This window comes from Branchiostoma lanceolatum, chromosome 2 (genome assembly GCF_035083965.1).
Source record: "Branchiostoma lanceolatum isolate klBraLanc5 chromosome 2, klBraLanc5.hap2, whole genome shotgun sequence".
NCBI lineage: Eukaryota > Metazoa > Chordata > Leptocardii > Amphioxiformes > Branchiostomatidae > Branchiostoma > Branchiostoma lanceolatum.
The window spans coordinates 7373233-7390814 of record NC_089723.1 but is presented as its reverse complement, the minus strand read 5'-3'; the positions used below and the strand labels follow the sequence as shown (position 1 = coordinate 7390814).

The 17582-nt window shown below is 38.2% G+C and overlaps 2 protein-coding genes across 3 annotated transcripts in view; one reads left to right on the top strand and one right to left on the bottom strand.

Annotated features, from left to right (window-relative positions):
• LOC136427318 (RB1-inducible coiled-coil protein 1-like) overlaps positions 1-5323 on the top strand; it is a 29697-nt gene extending 24374 nt beyond the window's left edge. The window contains exons 22-25 of the mRNA XM_066416130.1: positions 441-496; positions 958-1085; positions 2381-2451; positions 2948-5323. Of these exons, the coding sequence (XP_066272227.1) occupies positions 441-496; positions 958-1085; positions 2381-2451; positions 2948-3025 (333 nt within the window). The 3' untranslated portion in view covers positions 3026-5323. The remainder of the gene's footprint in view (positions 1-440; positions 497-957; positions 1086-2380; positions 2452-2947) is intronic.
• Positions 5324-6074: 751 nt separating this feature from the next.
• LOC136427317 (lysosomal-associated transmembrane protein 4A-like) lies at positions 6075-16400 on the bottom strand. 2 transcript variants are annotated; one of them, XM_066416127.1, is made up of 8 exons: positions 16132-16400; positions 15045-15165; positions 14358-14417; positions 13438-13511; positions 12554-12676; positions 8693-8788; positions 8273-8359; positions 6075-7643 (listed from the first exon to the last, which is right to left on the bottom strand). In XM_066416127.1, exons 1-8 carry the CDS (start codon positions 16228-16230, stop codon positions 7566-7568), a joined length of 738 nt encoding a protein of 245 aa, XP_066272224.1. In that variant the 5' UTR covers positions 16231-16400; the 3' UTR covers positions 6075-7565. The 2 variants fall into 2 exon arrangements, with proteins under 2 accessions (XP_066272224.1, XP_066272226.1); XM_066416129.1 differs by lacking the exon at positions 14358-14417 and having other exon boundaries at positions 16132-16399.
• Between the last annotated feature and the right edge of the window lie 1182 nt (positions 16401-17582).

Here is a 17582-nt window from a genome sequence, read left to right as displayed (position 1 = left end):
ACTTACATGTACAAAAATATGGAAACTTCAGGCATGTAGATTGATTGGGTATTACCCTCTGTATGCCTACTGGATTATAATACTCAGTTGTTATTTGGCGTGATCATTTAAAAGCAGTTTCAACATGCTTTACTTAAGTACAGCCAAACCTGCCCAAGAAGACCACTTGGGACTGATATGATAAAATATTCTGGTCTACATGTACAATGTATGTGGATATGCAAATTGTATAGACAGGATTCTTAATGCCAATGGGTGTCAATGGGAAAAAAATATCTAAAAAATGGACTACCAAATAGGGGACACATTGGTCAGATGGTCCTAATATGTAGAGGTGGTCACTAAGTCTTGTCGGGTTTGACTGTAATCATAGAATCTTGAAAGTTACATAATTCGTTAGTCATAAAATCTTAGAAGCTTTATGATTTCTCCTGACACAGATGCAGAGATCCATGTCTGCCCTAGGAGGACCCACAGAGAAAGTGGCCATCAAGGAGTAAGTTATACACAACAGTTTTATTACTTTATTCCTTGACATTTTAAGAAATGTTTATTATTAAGTATGAGTTTAAACATATTGTGAACCATTTGTTGTTGGTCATTGGCTGAGTAAAGTACAAGGTTTGTGTATTATCTAAGCTTTGCATGAAAGCCCTCTTATATCTACGTTCATCTGCTCTTGAGATTTAAAGTTAAGAGGTGTATAATTCATTCAAAACTATTTCTGTTCCAGATTCGTCTAAATTTGTGGATGAAATTGATGATTCCATTGTTTAGGAAGTCTAAGAAATTGATACATGTAACAGTATGCTAGAATCAAGTGGGATAGAGAATGCTATTTTGAGTTATTCATGTATTTACATGTATGCACATATTTGAGGTAAGTGTTGAGCACTGCAATGATGGTAAGGAATGTATGATATGCACTTAGTCTGTTTCTTTGTTATTTTTCTACAGTTTCCAGATAGGTGACATTGTCCTGATCTGCCTGGATGAGAGGCATGATAACTATGTAGTGTTCACCGTGGGACTTGTGCTGTACTTTCTACACTCGGACTCCCTCCCTGCACTGGACCTCAAGTCAGGTGAGGCACAAAAACATATTACAATATTGTGGGGTCGTGTGGCATAACGGCAGGGTTTTCAGCCTAGTGGTCCCGGGTTCGAATCCCCTGGCGTCACCAATGTTGTTCTCTTGGGAAAAGGAACTTAACACGACTTTCCTCACTCCACCCAAGTGTAAAAACGGGTATATTATGTGTGGGTCACGACACCAGCAATAGCTGCCTGTGTCCCACGTGTATTTCATTGCTGCAATTCTAATAAGATCAAACAATGCTAAACTTTCTTCCAATACAAAGGTATACACAGATTAAATTTTCAACAACCACTGTTGCCTTCTTCAGGATCAATAATGACCAATCACTTCCGAACGTAAACTCGCAAGAGTTACAGACACGTGACCTAATTGACACGTGACTTTACGGATACGTGACGCCAGCAATTGGTCAAACGTGTGACTTTACGTTCAAAAGTGATTGGTCATTATTGATCCTCAAGAAAATGACAGTGGTCGTTGAAAATTTTATCCGTTTATACCTTGAGTTAGAAGAAAGTTTAGCTTGTAGTATGATCAATACCTACACAGATGAGCTTCCATGAGTGAAAAACGATCAACTATAAAACTGACTAGCCATAGTATTTTGTGTAAAGTAATCTTAGTGTAAATAATTGTGACACTGATATGTACTGTAAAACCTGTAGCAAGTAAACAAGCATGCAGCTTAAGAGTCGAGACATAAAGTTAGGGTCATGAATATTGAAGGGACATTATGTGATATTCACAATAGTATTAAAGCTCTTTTTACTTCATTTTAAAACTTTTGGTGCTAGCTAGACCATTTAACTCTAAAGCTGTTGATAAGTCATCTTGTTTTACTAATCAATTCTATCTATTTCATTCCTTTTATGTATATTTTACTTTGTTTCATTTCCTTTTTTTCTCCATTTTACCATTTTGCTCTCATACTTTTCATTTCATTATATTTTCCACTTTACTTAAACGTATGACACTTTTTTCATTTGCCACACCTAACTTTGTCTTTTTTCTTTCTATTTACCATTGTCTGTTAGCTAAAGGTAAGAAACTTATAACAAGCCCATGGGGCTTTCTCTACTTACCTTCACCCCCCCTTAAATGTTTTCATCTTTTAAATTCCTTGTAATGTAATGTCTTTTTGAGTGATATTCTGATTTGAGTATGGCAAGTTTGAGTATGCCAATAACTCAAATTTGTAATTTCTCCCAATTTTCAGTGTATTCTTTAGCTTTAAATTTTTCTGTAGATCATGACTGTATTTTCCCCTCTATTTCTCCACAGCTCCGGGTGCTCCCAGGAAACCTTGGGTTTTGGGACAGATCACTGACAAGGAGTACTGTCAGGCTAAAAAAGTGAGTGTTGTATAAGACAAGCCTTGTACAAATGTACGATTTAGTGATATGATATTGTTATGAATTTATGCCATATTTTTCACATGGAAACATCAACACATCTAATTCTGTTCCATGAAACACTGATACATTTTTGAAAAGAGGGTGTTAAGGAGTCAAGCACAAAGTGGCGGGGTGTAGTTCAACGGTTAGAGTGTTGGACTCAGAACCAATAAGTCCCAGGTTCGATGCTCACCATGCCGCAACGTTGTGCCCTTGGGAGAGGCACTTTACACGACCTTCCCTGGGGGTGGAGTGACGCCCATCAAGCCTCTTTGGCTAATCTGTCTAAAAGTGTGCCAAAAACACACGCCTAGCATCTAGTACATTTGCCACCAAAAACCCTACAAAAAAAAGTACAATAAAGGTAGAAGGACTTCTATACATGTATAGAGGTACTAAACATATTAGATTTGGTGTGTAGCTTTTAAAGATCTAATCTAATTTTTTTTTTCAGCCCCAGAACAGGTTCAAAGTCCCTGTTGGTACCAAGTTCTACAGAGTCAAGGCCATCCCATGGGGCAGGAAACTTTGAGGGGTGTGGCAAACTTCGTAAAATTCATTATAGAACGTTAAACACACATGCGGTACACAGATACAGTTTTCATAAATCATTTCTAAATTCCTACATCCTTTATCAAACAAAACATTATCTGGGTGAACATATGCTACATTGTATGTATGACATTTGTAATATCAAAACGTTAGTTATCTTCAAAACTCTGGTATATATTATACTATAAGATTGACTAATGACAATTGCTTGTACTTGTAAAAGTAAAACTGCTGTATGTAGATGACAGTATATTAAATGTAGACGTACAACTTACAAATATGACTTCCCCTGAAACCAGATATATAACTTCTCATTTAAGTTTGTATTAATACTACATTACCAGCTGAGTATTTCAGCTGTTGCCCCTCTCTCTATTCATACCATCATCTTACAAGTAAAACTAGTAAAAGTAAACAGATGACTTGTTTATTAGGAAGATATCGTCAAGTACATGTACATGTAGTTCATAGTGTACAAAACTATTGCCCGTCCCTATTTATACCTCCTCCATCTCAAAAGTAAAACTATGAAAATTATAAATGTCTTGTTAATGAGGAAGATATTGTCAAGTTCATAATGTACAATACTGTTGTCCCTGTCCCTATTTTTACCTTCTCCATCTCACAAGTAAAACTATGAAAATTATGAATGACTTGTTAATTAGGAAGATATCGTCAAGTATATGTGGTTCATAATGTACAAAAACTGCTAGTTGGTTGAACTTAATTAACATGTACAGTCAATGTTTTTGTCTCTCAGTCCACCTATAGGTACATCTACAACACAAAATGGTGGTCATACCTTTATATAGACAAAAACTGAATGGTCATGTAATTTGATAATCTCGATATTCGGCAAATTATAAGCTGAATAGATTTAGGAATTGTGTACTCAAGATTACATTATGTTATACCTAAATGTGATTAAAGAAACTATACCTGTTAAATTACAATAGCTCTTGCCAAAACATTCTAGAATTGCTGCTTTTTTCACATTATACTGGTATTTTGTGTACAGTAATATTTGTGTAAATAATTGTGATAATGTACTGTAAAAACTTGTAGCATGTAAACAAGCATGCAGCTTAAGAGTTTAGACATTATAAAGTCAGGGTCACGAGTGTTGGAGGCACATTATTTGATACACAGAATGGTTACGTATATTCTTTTCAGTTCCGAGTTTATTTTTGGTGCTGAAGCAATGCTGTCCAGTTGTGTGCCCATGTGTAATAACAGACAATATAGCAAGTCTGTGATACTTGACATGTGACCAATATGTCCATGCAATAGAGGATAAAAGATAATTGATTTCAACCGTGTTTGAATTGTAATTAACAGTCTACACATACCGTTGTGGATGAAATTTGTGTATGTAGCTGCTACTAGCCATACCATGGGTAACTGTTGCATATTTGTGACTATAATTACCACACCCTTGTACATCCAATACACCCAGAGCATTTTATGAGGCTTGCAAACTGGAAGTATTCTAGTTGCTGTAATCTTTATGAAATTGACATTTAATGCCACTGTTTACCACATTTCAGTGCGGATTTCTTATCAAAAGTGCTCAAAAGCGGCACAAAAATAAGCTACATGGTGATCTTTTAGTTTCACGCGCCTAGTGTAAGTAGACCGATACCATACCCCCGCCCACCTCCGTCAAAACGTAGAAATGCAAAATTAAAACATAAAGATGCAAATAATTGACGGACATGCAGTCACTCTCTCATTGGCATGGTCTAACCGCTAATTGTGATGATCAGTCAGGATCAGTCTATTAGGGCTTGGATTTTCTATCAGTTCTCACCACACAACGACATCATATCTTTGCTCCTTTAATGTCGATGTGTAACTGTATAGTGTTATTGAAAATTACTATGATGGAATGGCTAGAAAGTGGAGTTTTTTTATTCAAGTTTCAAGCCTCATAAAATGCACTGGATGCCTTTAACATGAATTGAATCAAGTAACTCTTATGTTAAAATGCTAATTACAAATAGAAACATAACTTTTCTTTTCAAAAATCTACAATTATAAAGCTGTTTGCCAGTTTAGGGAAGCATAGTTAGAAATTATATTTATTTCTGATGTGTACTCATACATAGCATGTTGGGACTATTCCCATGGAATGTATAAGGTTCCTAAACCAAGATTACTGCTGTATAAGTACAGATTGTTAGTTGTATGCAGCAACACTGTACAAACTTTAATATTATGATGCTGCTGTTGTGTGCCATCATAGAAATGGTACAAAATAAAGCTTTGTTGTGAAGTATATGGAGGTCTGATCCTTTTTGTTCGCTTTTGTGATCTCTCGCGAGTTTACGTTCGGAAGTGATTGGTCATTATTGATCCTGAAGAAGGCGACAGTGGTCGTTGGAAATTTGATCCGTGAAGACTTAGTGTTGGAAGAAAGTTTTGAATTGTACTATGATTACTACCAACACAGATGAGCTGCCATGATAATGAGCGATCTCTGTTTAGGTCCGGGGTATTTGACAACTTCCAGGCATAAGGACATTAGCAGATTAGATTATTAACATTTAATTAGCAGATCAGATTACTAAATTAACTAGTAAATTAATCTTTTGTCTGCCACTGCGTCACTGTAATGTCATTGCAATTGCTTGTTTAGGGCCCTGTCACACTTGTGCTTATATTCAAGTGCACGTGAGTTGCGCATTAACATTTTTTTTGTTTTAGTAAGGTTTGCAGGTTTTCTACTTTGACCCACCGTTGTGCAGCCTAGTTATCGAACCTAAGAAATCACTTCTTCTGCTGCAAACTTCATCTAATCCAAAAACATGTTAATACGCAACCCATGCCGACTTGTATATAAATTTTATACGCACAGGTGTAACAGGGGCTTTAGGTTGTATATGTTGAAGAAGCCATTTTTAAAACTCTTGAAGCATCGAGTTGTCTTGTATCCAATTGCATGTACCAGTATCGGCCAGTTTCATTGCAGCTGCTGATCATTTGGGTCTTAAAATACATAAAGGTAAAAAGAAGACAAACATGTGTACTAGGTTGGGCAGACAAGCCTTTATTTAAGGTAGAGAGATGCATACTGTTCACCAAATTGATTCTTTGGTAGAATTTCTTCATAGCTCTCTCCTATATATAGTTAATGACCCAAATAAAGGATTAAAATGAATTTAGATGTATTTACATCTTAGGACCAGACTACACAAACCCCTTTCAAGTTTCCAATGGTGTCTGTTTTAATTCCATGGACAAAATTCAAACTTGATGCATGGTCAACCCACTGCAAGAATAGAAAATCTCATGGATGGTTTTAGAAATTTGATTCCCATGTTGACAAATACATGAACCTTACGATGTTACCCCACTGATACATGTACTTACATGTACATACAGGCATGTATCATGTATGGGGAAACACCACTTAATCTTGGTCAAAGTCTTCGATGTAAAATACAAATACCACATCTAATAGTAATACAAGCCAGCTACATAGCAGAGTTCACAATACAGGACACATTTCTGTTCTTATTTGTTGCAGCATTTTCCTGTTACACCATTGAGTTACACCATGCAGCTACATGTAGTTACACATATAATCAGGTGGTCAGAAAAACAGGTTTTTTTCCTACTATGTATAAACATATCAAGGACAATTTAGCTTTCATATTCAGTTTTATTAAATTTTCACATCATGAACCCCCACCATTGTTTAGTCTGGTTGCCTGAACCACTAACAAAGAACCGGAAATCCCAAGAATTTTTTTTGCCACAAAATTTCCAAATTATTGAATCTCAAATCAGAATTGGACTTGTCACTTTCATTCGGGATGCTATCATATTCATAGTCCTTCAAATTGCACTTATGTATCTGTAAAAACTCATTTTTTACAATCTCCAATTGGAAGCCAATACTGATTCTACTACAGAAATAGTACATAGATCAGAAAATACATATAATCTCTTCAATTACTGCTTATTTGCCAGCGTTGAGTACAAAGATTGCTATCATTGTTGAAGCAGCCTGGCTATATATGTAGGTAGATAAGAGGGCACTGTGCTCATAGAATTATTCAATATATATAGTTTTTGCACATTGTGACAGATCTTATTCTAGTGAAAGGTTAAATACACCAAAATCCCAGAAAATTTGCTTTTCTAAATAAAGCTTCACCACTGGCCTCAAAAGTTTACAGCATATCTCGTAAGAGTGTTTTTAAAAGAAGTTAAGCAGCAGTTATCATTTATCCTAGCCAAATAATAGTAATATGTATATTTAACTAAGAAATGACCTTTCTTCAAAACCACAACGTAACGGTTCATTTTCTTCTGAAAAGCCATTATGTGTGAAAACAAATCAAGGTAAATTTTCTTTGGCCTGCATAAAGTGTGGAGGCAAAAATGGAGCAAGGAAATATAGGCATTTCCCTTGTGTGTGCTATACTATTTCATGAACCGTTGCAGGTTTTGATCTGACTTCCTTCGAAAGGAAGGTTATGCTTGTTGTTCTTTTCTGCTGTTGTTGTTGTTGTTTATGTCTCCGTAGCTGGAGTGTAGGGTGGCGGCGGAGGCATCTTGGTCACCGTGTCGTAGCTTGGAGGAAGCAGGGCCTGATTTAGAGGAAATACAACATGTTAGTTATCAGTAAAATACTTTAAAAACCAGGTCATACGCATTGTTGGAGCAGATCACATACATTGTTGATTCCTCTAACAGTTACTGATCTTACTGTAATTCTTGCTTCTTTCACTGTAACTTTATGTTCACTGTTTTTACGGTCACCTCTGTACCGTGAACTTATCATCACCATGAAAAACCTGTTGTGATTATGTATGATCCCTTCACACATCCATTCTGTAAATTACTTGCTGCAACCATGAAGTTAAAGTTTAGTGAAAATGTCCATTTTCCTTACACCGTGAAATTTGGCTACTGTGAAGATAAAGTGAATTACAGCATGCAAGGGTCACATTTGCAAACCAGGGCCCAGCCAGGCTGTTAGCAGGAACAAACAATAGATGTATATACCAAGAAATATACACAAATTATGCTCTTTTTTTTTACACTTTGTGTGTTTTATTGTATTTCATATCATACTCTTCATTCAGACTCGGCCATGGTTTGGAGATGTGACCCTAGCATAAGAATAGGGTAAAGAAATATATGACAAAAAACAACAAAAAACAATTTATTTCATCCATACTACAGTATGGGCAAAATATAAAAAAATAGCACTGACCTCGGTGTCAGGGCAGTAGATAACCTCCATAAGATTACGGGAGGTGATGTACTTGTAACATCCCCACACAACTCCGATGAAGTAAGCCTGGAACACAACAGACAAGGTCACAACCAGTTACTTCACCTTCAGTATGCTTAAGCAGCCATTTGGCCCTAAATTTTTTAACTAAGTAGATCTAGCAAGGCAACCACCAGAAATCTTTATTCTATTGGACTGCATTTTCTTACCAACAGCATCCAAACCTTAAATATGTTTACTCATAAAAAAGAAGATTTTAAAACATCCCACTCAGATATGAGTAATTCAAAGCAATAATTCATTCATAACTATTTCATTGCATGTCCACAAAATACATATCTTATACACTGTACATGTAGAAGGCATGAGACGTCTGTTTTTTTTCCAGAGAACACTTACCTTGATGATCATAACGATGAAGAAGAGAGCCATGCAGATCAGCAGCAGGTACTGGGGATCCAACTTCATCAGGTCCTCACGGTACGGCAAGTTGGGCTGGAACGAGCAGAAATCAACTTAGCATCAACTTCTGAGAACTGACTTTATGAACAAAGGAAAGTGATCTCGAACCAGTTTAGCTCAAATGAACTCAATGGACAGATGAGCTAATCTTACCACGGGCTTTAGGCTACGGTATTTATGTTGGGTAACCGCCGCGGTACATGTTTTCGCTCAAATGCTCCCGAAGACGGTTTCTCCCGTCGCTCACTCAGGAAATCCCCCCCCCCCTTATTAGCGGGGATGGTTTCTCCCGTCGTCCTTTGCTAATTACCTCTTACTTTCAAAGAAACACTGGGTAGGAAATCGGCCTTCTCAAAGAGCGTTACCACTTGAGGTGATTTCACTGAACGTCGTGGTGTAGCGGACCTTTTCGGTGCATTGTCGGGTATTTTGGGACTCAACTGACAACTTGAAGAGTTACAGCATATTAGCAAAAGCTAGACTACACAGCAGTCTGTTTGGATGTGAAGAACAGTTGGGTTTTCACTGTTTTTGTCTGATTTTCGTAGACGGAAATATACGATAGTTCTCGTGAAACCAAGGAGGGCAAATACTTGTGTTGGAAATATGTACCGCGGCTGCCGGCTGCAGCGTTTGTTGCCGCAGTGCTTTAATACTCGCCGTTAGAGAGATCATCTTCCACGTTGTATTCTTGTAACTCAGTCTAATGTTACAAAGTCCTCCTCAAAGTACCTGAAATCGAAGTCGCTCCACACGAAGTCCACACGAAGTCATTATCGCCGGGTCGCACCCAGAAAAACAAAACACTCGGCGTGGGATGTATGCATATCAGAGTAATTAACACCTTGACGCAACTCACCCGCTATAATCATAGTACAATGAATACTTGTCCTATCCCCTCTCCTTCTATATAAAACCTCCTTGGTGAAACAGAATCAAGTTTTTGTTTGTTTTGTTTGAACCTTTGTATACGAACGGATCGGTCGTTCTAAAAATATTACGTGGCTATTATTTATCCGACTGTTGCAGCATTTTGGTAAATGAATTGCCGATACGAGGCTTCAAATTTTTCGAATCGACTCATGATTGTGGGGAGGGTGGGGAAAAATATGCGACAACATGAGCTTCAGACGAGATGAAACGTCACAGGAATAAAACTCTGACGGGAACTGTGGTTCACAGGTCCAATTTTCCTCCCTCTGATTGGCTAGCCGTTATGTCATCATGTTTTGCAGCAGCGGCGTGCTGCGGCAGGAGCGGTACTGCTGGTAACCCAGTCGCCGGAAATCGAGCAAATTCCGACAATATAAAATGCCGTATATTTTTGTTGTTAACAACTTTTAGGCCCGCAATCTTCTCTAGATTGGTAGTAGATGTCTCGTCGATGATAAATCGTTTTAATGTTGTGAGCTGGATTACGAAATTAAGCAGAAATTTGCGATATTTAAAACGTCCTTTCCCACCTATCTCGCCCCTACGGGGCTCGCCCAGATAGAGTTCGGCTTCGCCGAACATTACCGAAAACCGCCGAACACCGAACCCTGTTCGGCTCTCCGAACCCCCCCTCGTGCCTTCGGCACCGCTTCGGGTTTCGCTCGGAAGCTTGGCACGGGTGATCTCCGCGCCGAGTACTTCGTCACGATCGGAACTTCAGCAGCTATTCAACGACAATACCTTTGCCTACCGCCTGTGATCTTACACTGGTCGTGACAGAGAAGACAGACGCTATGTACAGTTTTTACAGGTTCACTGTACCGGGGAAATTCCCCTAGCTCTTTTCGACAAGCACAGTGAACAGTGGACTACGGCTTAACGTCCCATCCTAAGGACTGCGATCCTTTCCAGTAGCATGCATGCCAGGTGAACGACACAGCCGGGATCGAACCCGGGGCTTCTAGTTCCAGGGGCAAGATCGCTAACCACTGGACTACGCACGCTACGAACAGATGGGAACATACAGTTTTGCTTACTACATCATCACAAATTAACCTGCAACATGCTAAGGTAGCCATTTGGCACAAAGTATGTATTTGTTATGCAGTTAGGTAGCAGGGAGAAGGTTAATCTGTGATCATCGGTATCATCATCTTAGTCCATTTCAAGGGAAAAAAAAGGAGGAAAAAGAAACAAGAGTCCGTAGGACACAATTCTCCGTGAAGTATTTATAGTATGTACAAGTATTGACCCACACAAATTGCATCTCTGCACAGTCCAAGTAGTGTTTTAGAGCAAGTAAAGAAAAAGTGTTTGTTTATCTTTTTCTTTCAATACAGGAGTGGCCAACCTGCTGAAAAGTATGTTTTTACAGCATGGCACAGATGGGATCTAGAAATTCCGGGAAAAGTCACAAAGTTAGATCTAGATGGCCCCTTTTCAATTATCAACGAACCATTCAGCCTTACAACTAAGATGTATCAGAAATCACAAATATGCAGTAAATCCTCTTTCCACAATTTATTGCAGACCGGCCTGATCTATAGCTATCAAGCGATTTGCAATAAAAAAGGCTAATTTATATTATCGTAACATTTCACGAAGGTCAAAGGTCACCGGATCTAACCATCCGGAAGTGACACTGGCGCGCGCACTTTTCTGAGAGATATTTCTCAACAATCTTTCATCCCCTGCGTAAACTTTTTACATTGTCACAACCTCCGTATTATAAACTACAAGTGTGGTAAGTTTGAAGGTCCAGAGATTTGCCATTTTCACACTGTGCGTAAAAGTGCATCGTCCGTCCCGTGCGCACATACTGTATGCGAGTGGCGAGTGGATACGGCATACTTAATACACAGACTGGAGGTCACTCTGTACATGTTTGCAGCTAAAACTCACAATTCCCGTTGCCGCATTGGTATGTAACTTGGTACATCGTTTGCTAGGTTGCGTGTGGTGATGCACGTTGTCTATTTTTCAATGTAACAGTGACTATACGATCACAGTAAGTAAGGAAGATTTCTACCCCGTATCTGCCTGAAGTATTCCAGTCATGCATAACGGATTATAACATGGTCCCTATGGCAGGGCAGTGGGACATATCATTAATTATAGGGGTGCAATTACGATATTGGATTGACGTTTAAAGTAGTTATGGTGTAACAAAGCTATTGTGCATCACCACGCCGAACCAGGCAAACGATATGCCAAGTTACACACCAATGCGACAACGGGATCGTGAGTTATAGCTGCGAACGCGCAACAAATGCATTCCCAATACTCCCAGAAGGAGGTCATCCTCCTTCCCGGAGTAATAAGTTGTTCATGATCATCTGTTGAAAAACTTACAATGTTAGTCTGTAAGTCCTCCTGGCAATGACAACAAAACTCCAGGGCTGTCTCGGGCTTTTTTTTCTGTTTTACTAATTTTTTGGGGAGCCGATGTTGTTGATTTTGGTTAAATCTGTCATTTCAAGCTGACAAAAATACATTTTCATCAGTTTTATGGCCTGAAGTTAGAATTTTTGGGATGGACGGGGTGAAATTTTTGTTTCTCCAAACAAGCAAATTTCCATCCAGGGATAGAGGGATGGGTCCTGGAGACAACCCGGAATAATAGGGAATTTCCCGAGCAGCCTTTGTAACCCCTGCTTCTCCTAATGGGTCAGTGAAGTCATGCTTGTCTCGAGCATTGATGTTTCTGACCTAGGGAGAAGAGATGCTGCTACAGTAAGAATTAGTTCAGTGCTTTGATGAGTGGCCCCCTACGGCTTGCACTGAGCGAGTTTGTTAAGACCCCCCCCAAAAAAACCTGTTCAACTCTGAGCCAATGTACCTGGGCCTCCTATAATGAATACTTACGTTTTGTTCCATGAAGGTCCTGATGTTGGGCATGTAGGAGACAAAGCCGATGGCTGTCAGACAGCCCACTGTGAAGTCAAACACCTGGATACAGAAGAAGGGCAGCAGGTAGCCTGCACGGTGCTGGGGGGGAACAAACAGAAAACAGTTTTTATAACAACAGTCTGGGGGGTGTCCCTGTGGAGCAGTGGTCTGTGCTTCTGTCTCTCACCACATCTGGTTCAAATTACTTGGACCAGAGAGACTGGGGTTCAAGCCCCGGGTAGGACACCTCTGGACAAGAGGCGCATTGAGTCATACCAAAGACTTTATAAAAATGGTACATACTTCTGAAACAGTATGGAAGTTAAACACACTCCACTGCTAGTGGACTAGCCCCCTGCTACAGTGATTGCACCACAGTGTGGCCCAGGGCTATGAAACGGAGATGGCCACCGCCCTATACATCAATAATGGTGTGGGAGGATTTTAACTTAAGTTAACAACAGTCTATTCATAAACCGAATCCACCAAGTAGATTTACTAAAACTCTTAATCTTATTAGCTTGTACAATGGTAAAGGTAGTAGTACCTTATAGTTGATTAGACATTAGTGGTAACGAAATGTTACCTTTCTTTTATACTGTACATGCAATTAGACTTTGACCACTATTTTGTAAATGAATTATTTACATAAGTCATATATGTATTAGTGAACACTTATTTTTTTCTACCTTTTTTTTCTCTCACCTGTATTTATCCCAATGGGACTGATAGATGGATGAATTTAGTTCAATGAGGCAAAATGTAAATATAGGTCTTTATTCATTCATTTATAGCAAATACAAATTTCTCGGAGAATTAAACAGTATTAAATTTATATTGTGGTATATGGTACCACTTACCTTTATAGCACCATACAGCATAAGCAGAGTCATGGTGAAGGTGAAAAATGTGATGGCCAGGGCAACACAGTTATCTGTAGGGGGTAGAAAATATCTGTTAGCTGTGGTCGGTGAATTGTATGTCATGTATAATACATGCTGAGAAAATCCTGTATGTATCAATCTGCAAAACCAACAGTCCAGAGTTTGTCTGTACAAGGTATTCTTTTGCGAGATAAACATTTATACAATTTAGGATTTCAGCATGCAGCTAAACAGATTCCACAAACAGACTTTGCATGGAAAGAAAACAAAGTTAAATGCAAAAGTATTAACACTGTACAAGTTCAAGGGAAAAAGGGTCAGAGTTCATGAATAATCACACCACATACATAATGAAACATGCTCACTCCATCATGAAGTTCATCCAACATTTGAGACAGAAACACAGCATAAACCTTTCATTATCCTTATGGAAGTCATGCCAGTTAGTTTTGGCCAATCTGATCCCATTTAACAGGTAATGATTGCACAATACTTTATGTAAATTAAGTAGCAACACCATCACGCAGAGATATACTCAACATACAGACTATCAGAGTCACCAGACAACAGAGGAGAAAAAATAATAAGAGATGACAAACATTAAAAACAAGACCCCCCCCCCACACACACACAAGAACTATTGGGATGCACTTAAACAAAACATGCAAAGTCAATGTATTACATGTGTAGAGATGGACCATTGTCTCCTGTCATCCTTTGGGTCATGAATGGCTGAACTAAGGAATGTCAGTGTTTATTATCTTTATTTTAGAGATGTCCCTATGTTTTCGCTAAATATCAAAATTCTGCTAAACTGTCCTTCAGGTTGATAGACTTTAAGAAACATGGTCCATCTCTTCAGGGAAAGATAGCATGCTCGTCTTATTAGTTCATACCCCCATTTTTGTCCTCAGATTCTCCTCCCATTACAGTGTAATATGGGGACCACTTGGCAGCTACATGTACATGAGAGAAACAAAACTTTTGCCTTTAACTTTAAGTTATGGTTACTGTTCGTTGAGTAAACAAACTAGAAATACCATTCAAAACTAGTGCAGTTTCTGAAGTGCCAAATTATCTTAGAATTTAACGTTTACAGTAGTTAAGTACAATGTCCTTATAGTTATACTTAATTAAAAATAGTTATAGCTAATCAAATAATGTACATAAAACTACAAGGTATAAATTTGAATTTATTCATCTATTTCAGCTTTATTACATCACATGATGCAAACGGTTTGTCCGGGAAACAGGATACATTCCCTTTGTAATCCCAGTCCGGGTAAAAACAACAACAGGGAATAGAATTTCAACAAACAAAACTTGGTGGGACCCACGTAACAATAATAATGGTAACACTAATGATAATGATAATAATGATAATAATAATCAACAAGTGATAAGGTCTTAATCATTAGTTGATTTAACAAAACAAACAAAGCACAACGACATAAAAATTACATGTACTACCGACTCCCTGCATTTACCCTTAGTAGCCCTTTTGTTTTTTGCCCTTGAGCAAAACAAACAACTGCTTTACATAATTACAAAGGATGAATCAACTGCATGATAGTCATACGTACCACTGCCACGGGTGGTGTCGTTGCCATTGTAGTTGAGACTGTACCAGGTGTCACCCTTGGGCATGGCCTCTGGATGGGTGATCAGGTAGGCCAGGATCAGCATCCCCAACAGGTGACACACCTGGGCAGGTACACAGGTGCAACGTGAGTTAAGGTGTGGATAGTACTGGATACCATTTTTTATAAAGACTAAAGGTAAAAAAATCCTGTGTCAGAGATTACACTTTTGACAATCTTGCACTTGATAATTAACGTTGAATACTTTTTTTAGATTAATATGTGTAGCTCATCATACAAAGATGACAATTCACAACTAAAAAATATATAGTTGGCTACATGTATAAATATTATAACTTACAGATAATAGACCAAACTTATTTACGTCCATGTCTGGATCTACACCTAAACAGCTAAATACCTGACGATTGTTTACGTACACAGACCAGATACCCAGCTGGGTTAAGTTCTAAACACAGTCTCCCTATAAATAAACAATACTTTTCCCACAACATTCTTGGATTCAAACCTTCAAAATATCTTTCTCATACTCACTTGAACTTACTCAATCTCTGAATACAACATTGTACAGAAACTGTGACTGTTGATTATTTGATAGTGTTTATGAAATCATTTTTGTATTAAAACAAATATAACTCAGCCTACAAATTACATCATTTCCTTCAATTATGAAATTGGATGACTGTAATAATAAGGTGGAAAACTGCCACGTATGTAAACAAAGTGCAATATTTATACGTTAAACGTCAATCTTTTGGTTCAATTTTCGGTGCTGCTGAGTTTCTACTTCATTTTTCAGCCAAATAATGTTATGAAAACATAAAATATTCTGCTGATGTTTCCGCAGATCTTTAGATGATTCATGTCGAGCCGCCATCTTTATTTTTCAGGAGCTTGGAAAATATCCCTCCTTTTGTCAGACAACAATCAGACAAATGCCTAAGAATTACACCATGACATCTCCACATATGCACGTAAATAAATCTTAAGATCACCTAGAAGTTATGTATGGTTAAAATTTGTGGATTTAGCGGTGAAAAATTGCAGAAAAATTGAAGATTTCGCTCACCAGGTGAAGTAGGCCGACCATAATGGCCCCGGCCCGGACATGCATACACCCGCAACAACATCGGTGTTCGCCACGTTTCAGTCCTTCTTTCGACTGCATTCTGACAAGATAGTCTTCTCCTTCCTTTAAGAAAACCTTAATCTACCGTCTTGTCGGACAGAAACCGTTGAAATTGTCTTTAAAACGCAGTAAATTTTAAAAGGGAAGTGTTCCTTCTCAGTTCCGTCTAGATTTTCTGGTCCGACTTCTTGATGACGTCATGTGAGTCACATGATCTCATGTGACCAGCATAACCAGTATCCATCCGCCATGGTGTAAATTACGACTAGAGGTAATGCGTTCAAACAAAGTAGTCCTAGAAGTCACTGTCTTCCAGAGTTCATATTGTTTGAATTCATAGCTTATTCGTTTGATTAATCATTTAGGGCTATTCTCTTCCAGTGAATCTAACCCATTGCAATTATACCATAAAAGGACAACTTTAAATGTGGCAGGTGGTTTGATAGTAACCTATTAATTTGTTGATTTGATCATACTCTGGGAATCCCAAAACTGATGCGAGCGTGCGAATGAAAAAAAAGTTGCCCCCCCCCCCCAAAAAAAAAAGGTTGCCTTCGTGAATTCTACGTGGTTGAACAAATGACTAAACATAAGGTAGCGAATGATATATTCATTTTCATTTCTTCAGTTTCTTCTTTGACTTTGGAATTGATATTGGCATTCTACGACATTAGTATCGTTTCCCAATATTTTCTTTGCAATTCACAGCATGTATTCAATCATTTTGCAGCTGCTTTGTACGATTTACAGTATAGTCCCAAACTTTCTTCTTGGAAACGGACGAAAATTGATGCGCGCTCGGATGTCATCATACAATGAAATCAACATAGCCTGTTAATTGGATAATTCTAGTAGAAACTACCGATTATTGAAGTTTCAATCTTCCTAAAACTACAACTTTAATGTTATATGAAGTGTTAAGGAACAAAAACGACACACACGATCTATCATTTGTACATCTTTTGTTTGCAAATGTCAAAATATTCCAATCATGAAAATTTGCTAACTTCAAATATTATGTGACAAGATTAGGTACAATGAATATGGCCTCTTTCTTTGATCACTTGGACTAAAATATACAGAGCTTGGTTATCTGTGACCTTCAGTCAGTAAAATAATACATAAAAATGTAGGTAATGTATTAATTCAATTAATTCCTGAAGACCATACATGATACATGATTCATGGCAATCGCTGTCGCAAAGTACAAATACATCTAACCTCCATTAACATTAATCCACCAGGTCACATAATGAAAAACAGTGGGTTTGAGAGATCTCTAGTGCAGCACCCCCCATTGTATTATACTGGAGGATGTTGGGTTGGTGATCTGTTTGGACATATCTTTTCATGGTGGCGAAATTATGTACGCTGGTGAAATTATGTTAGAT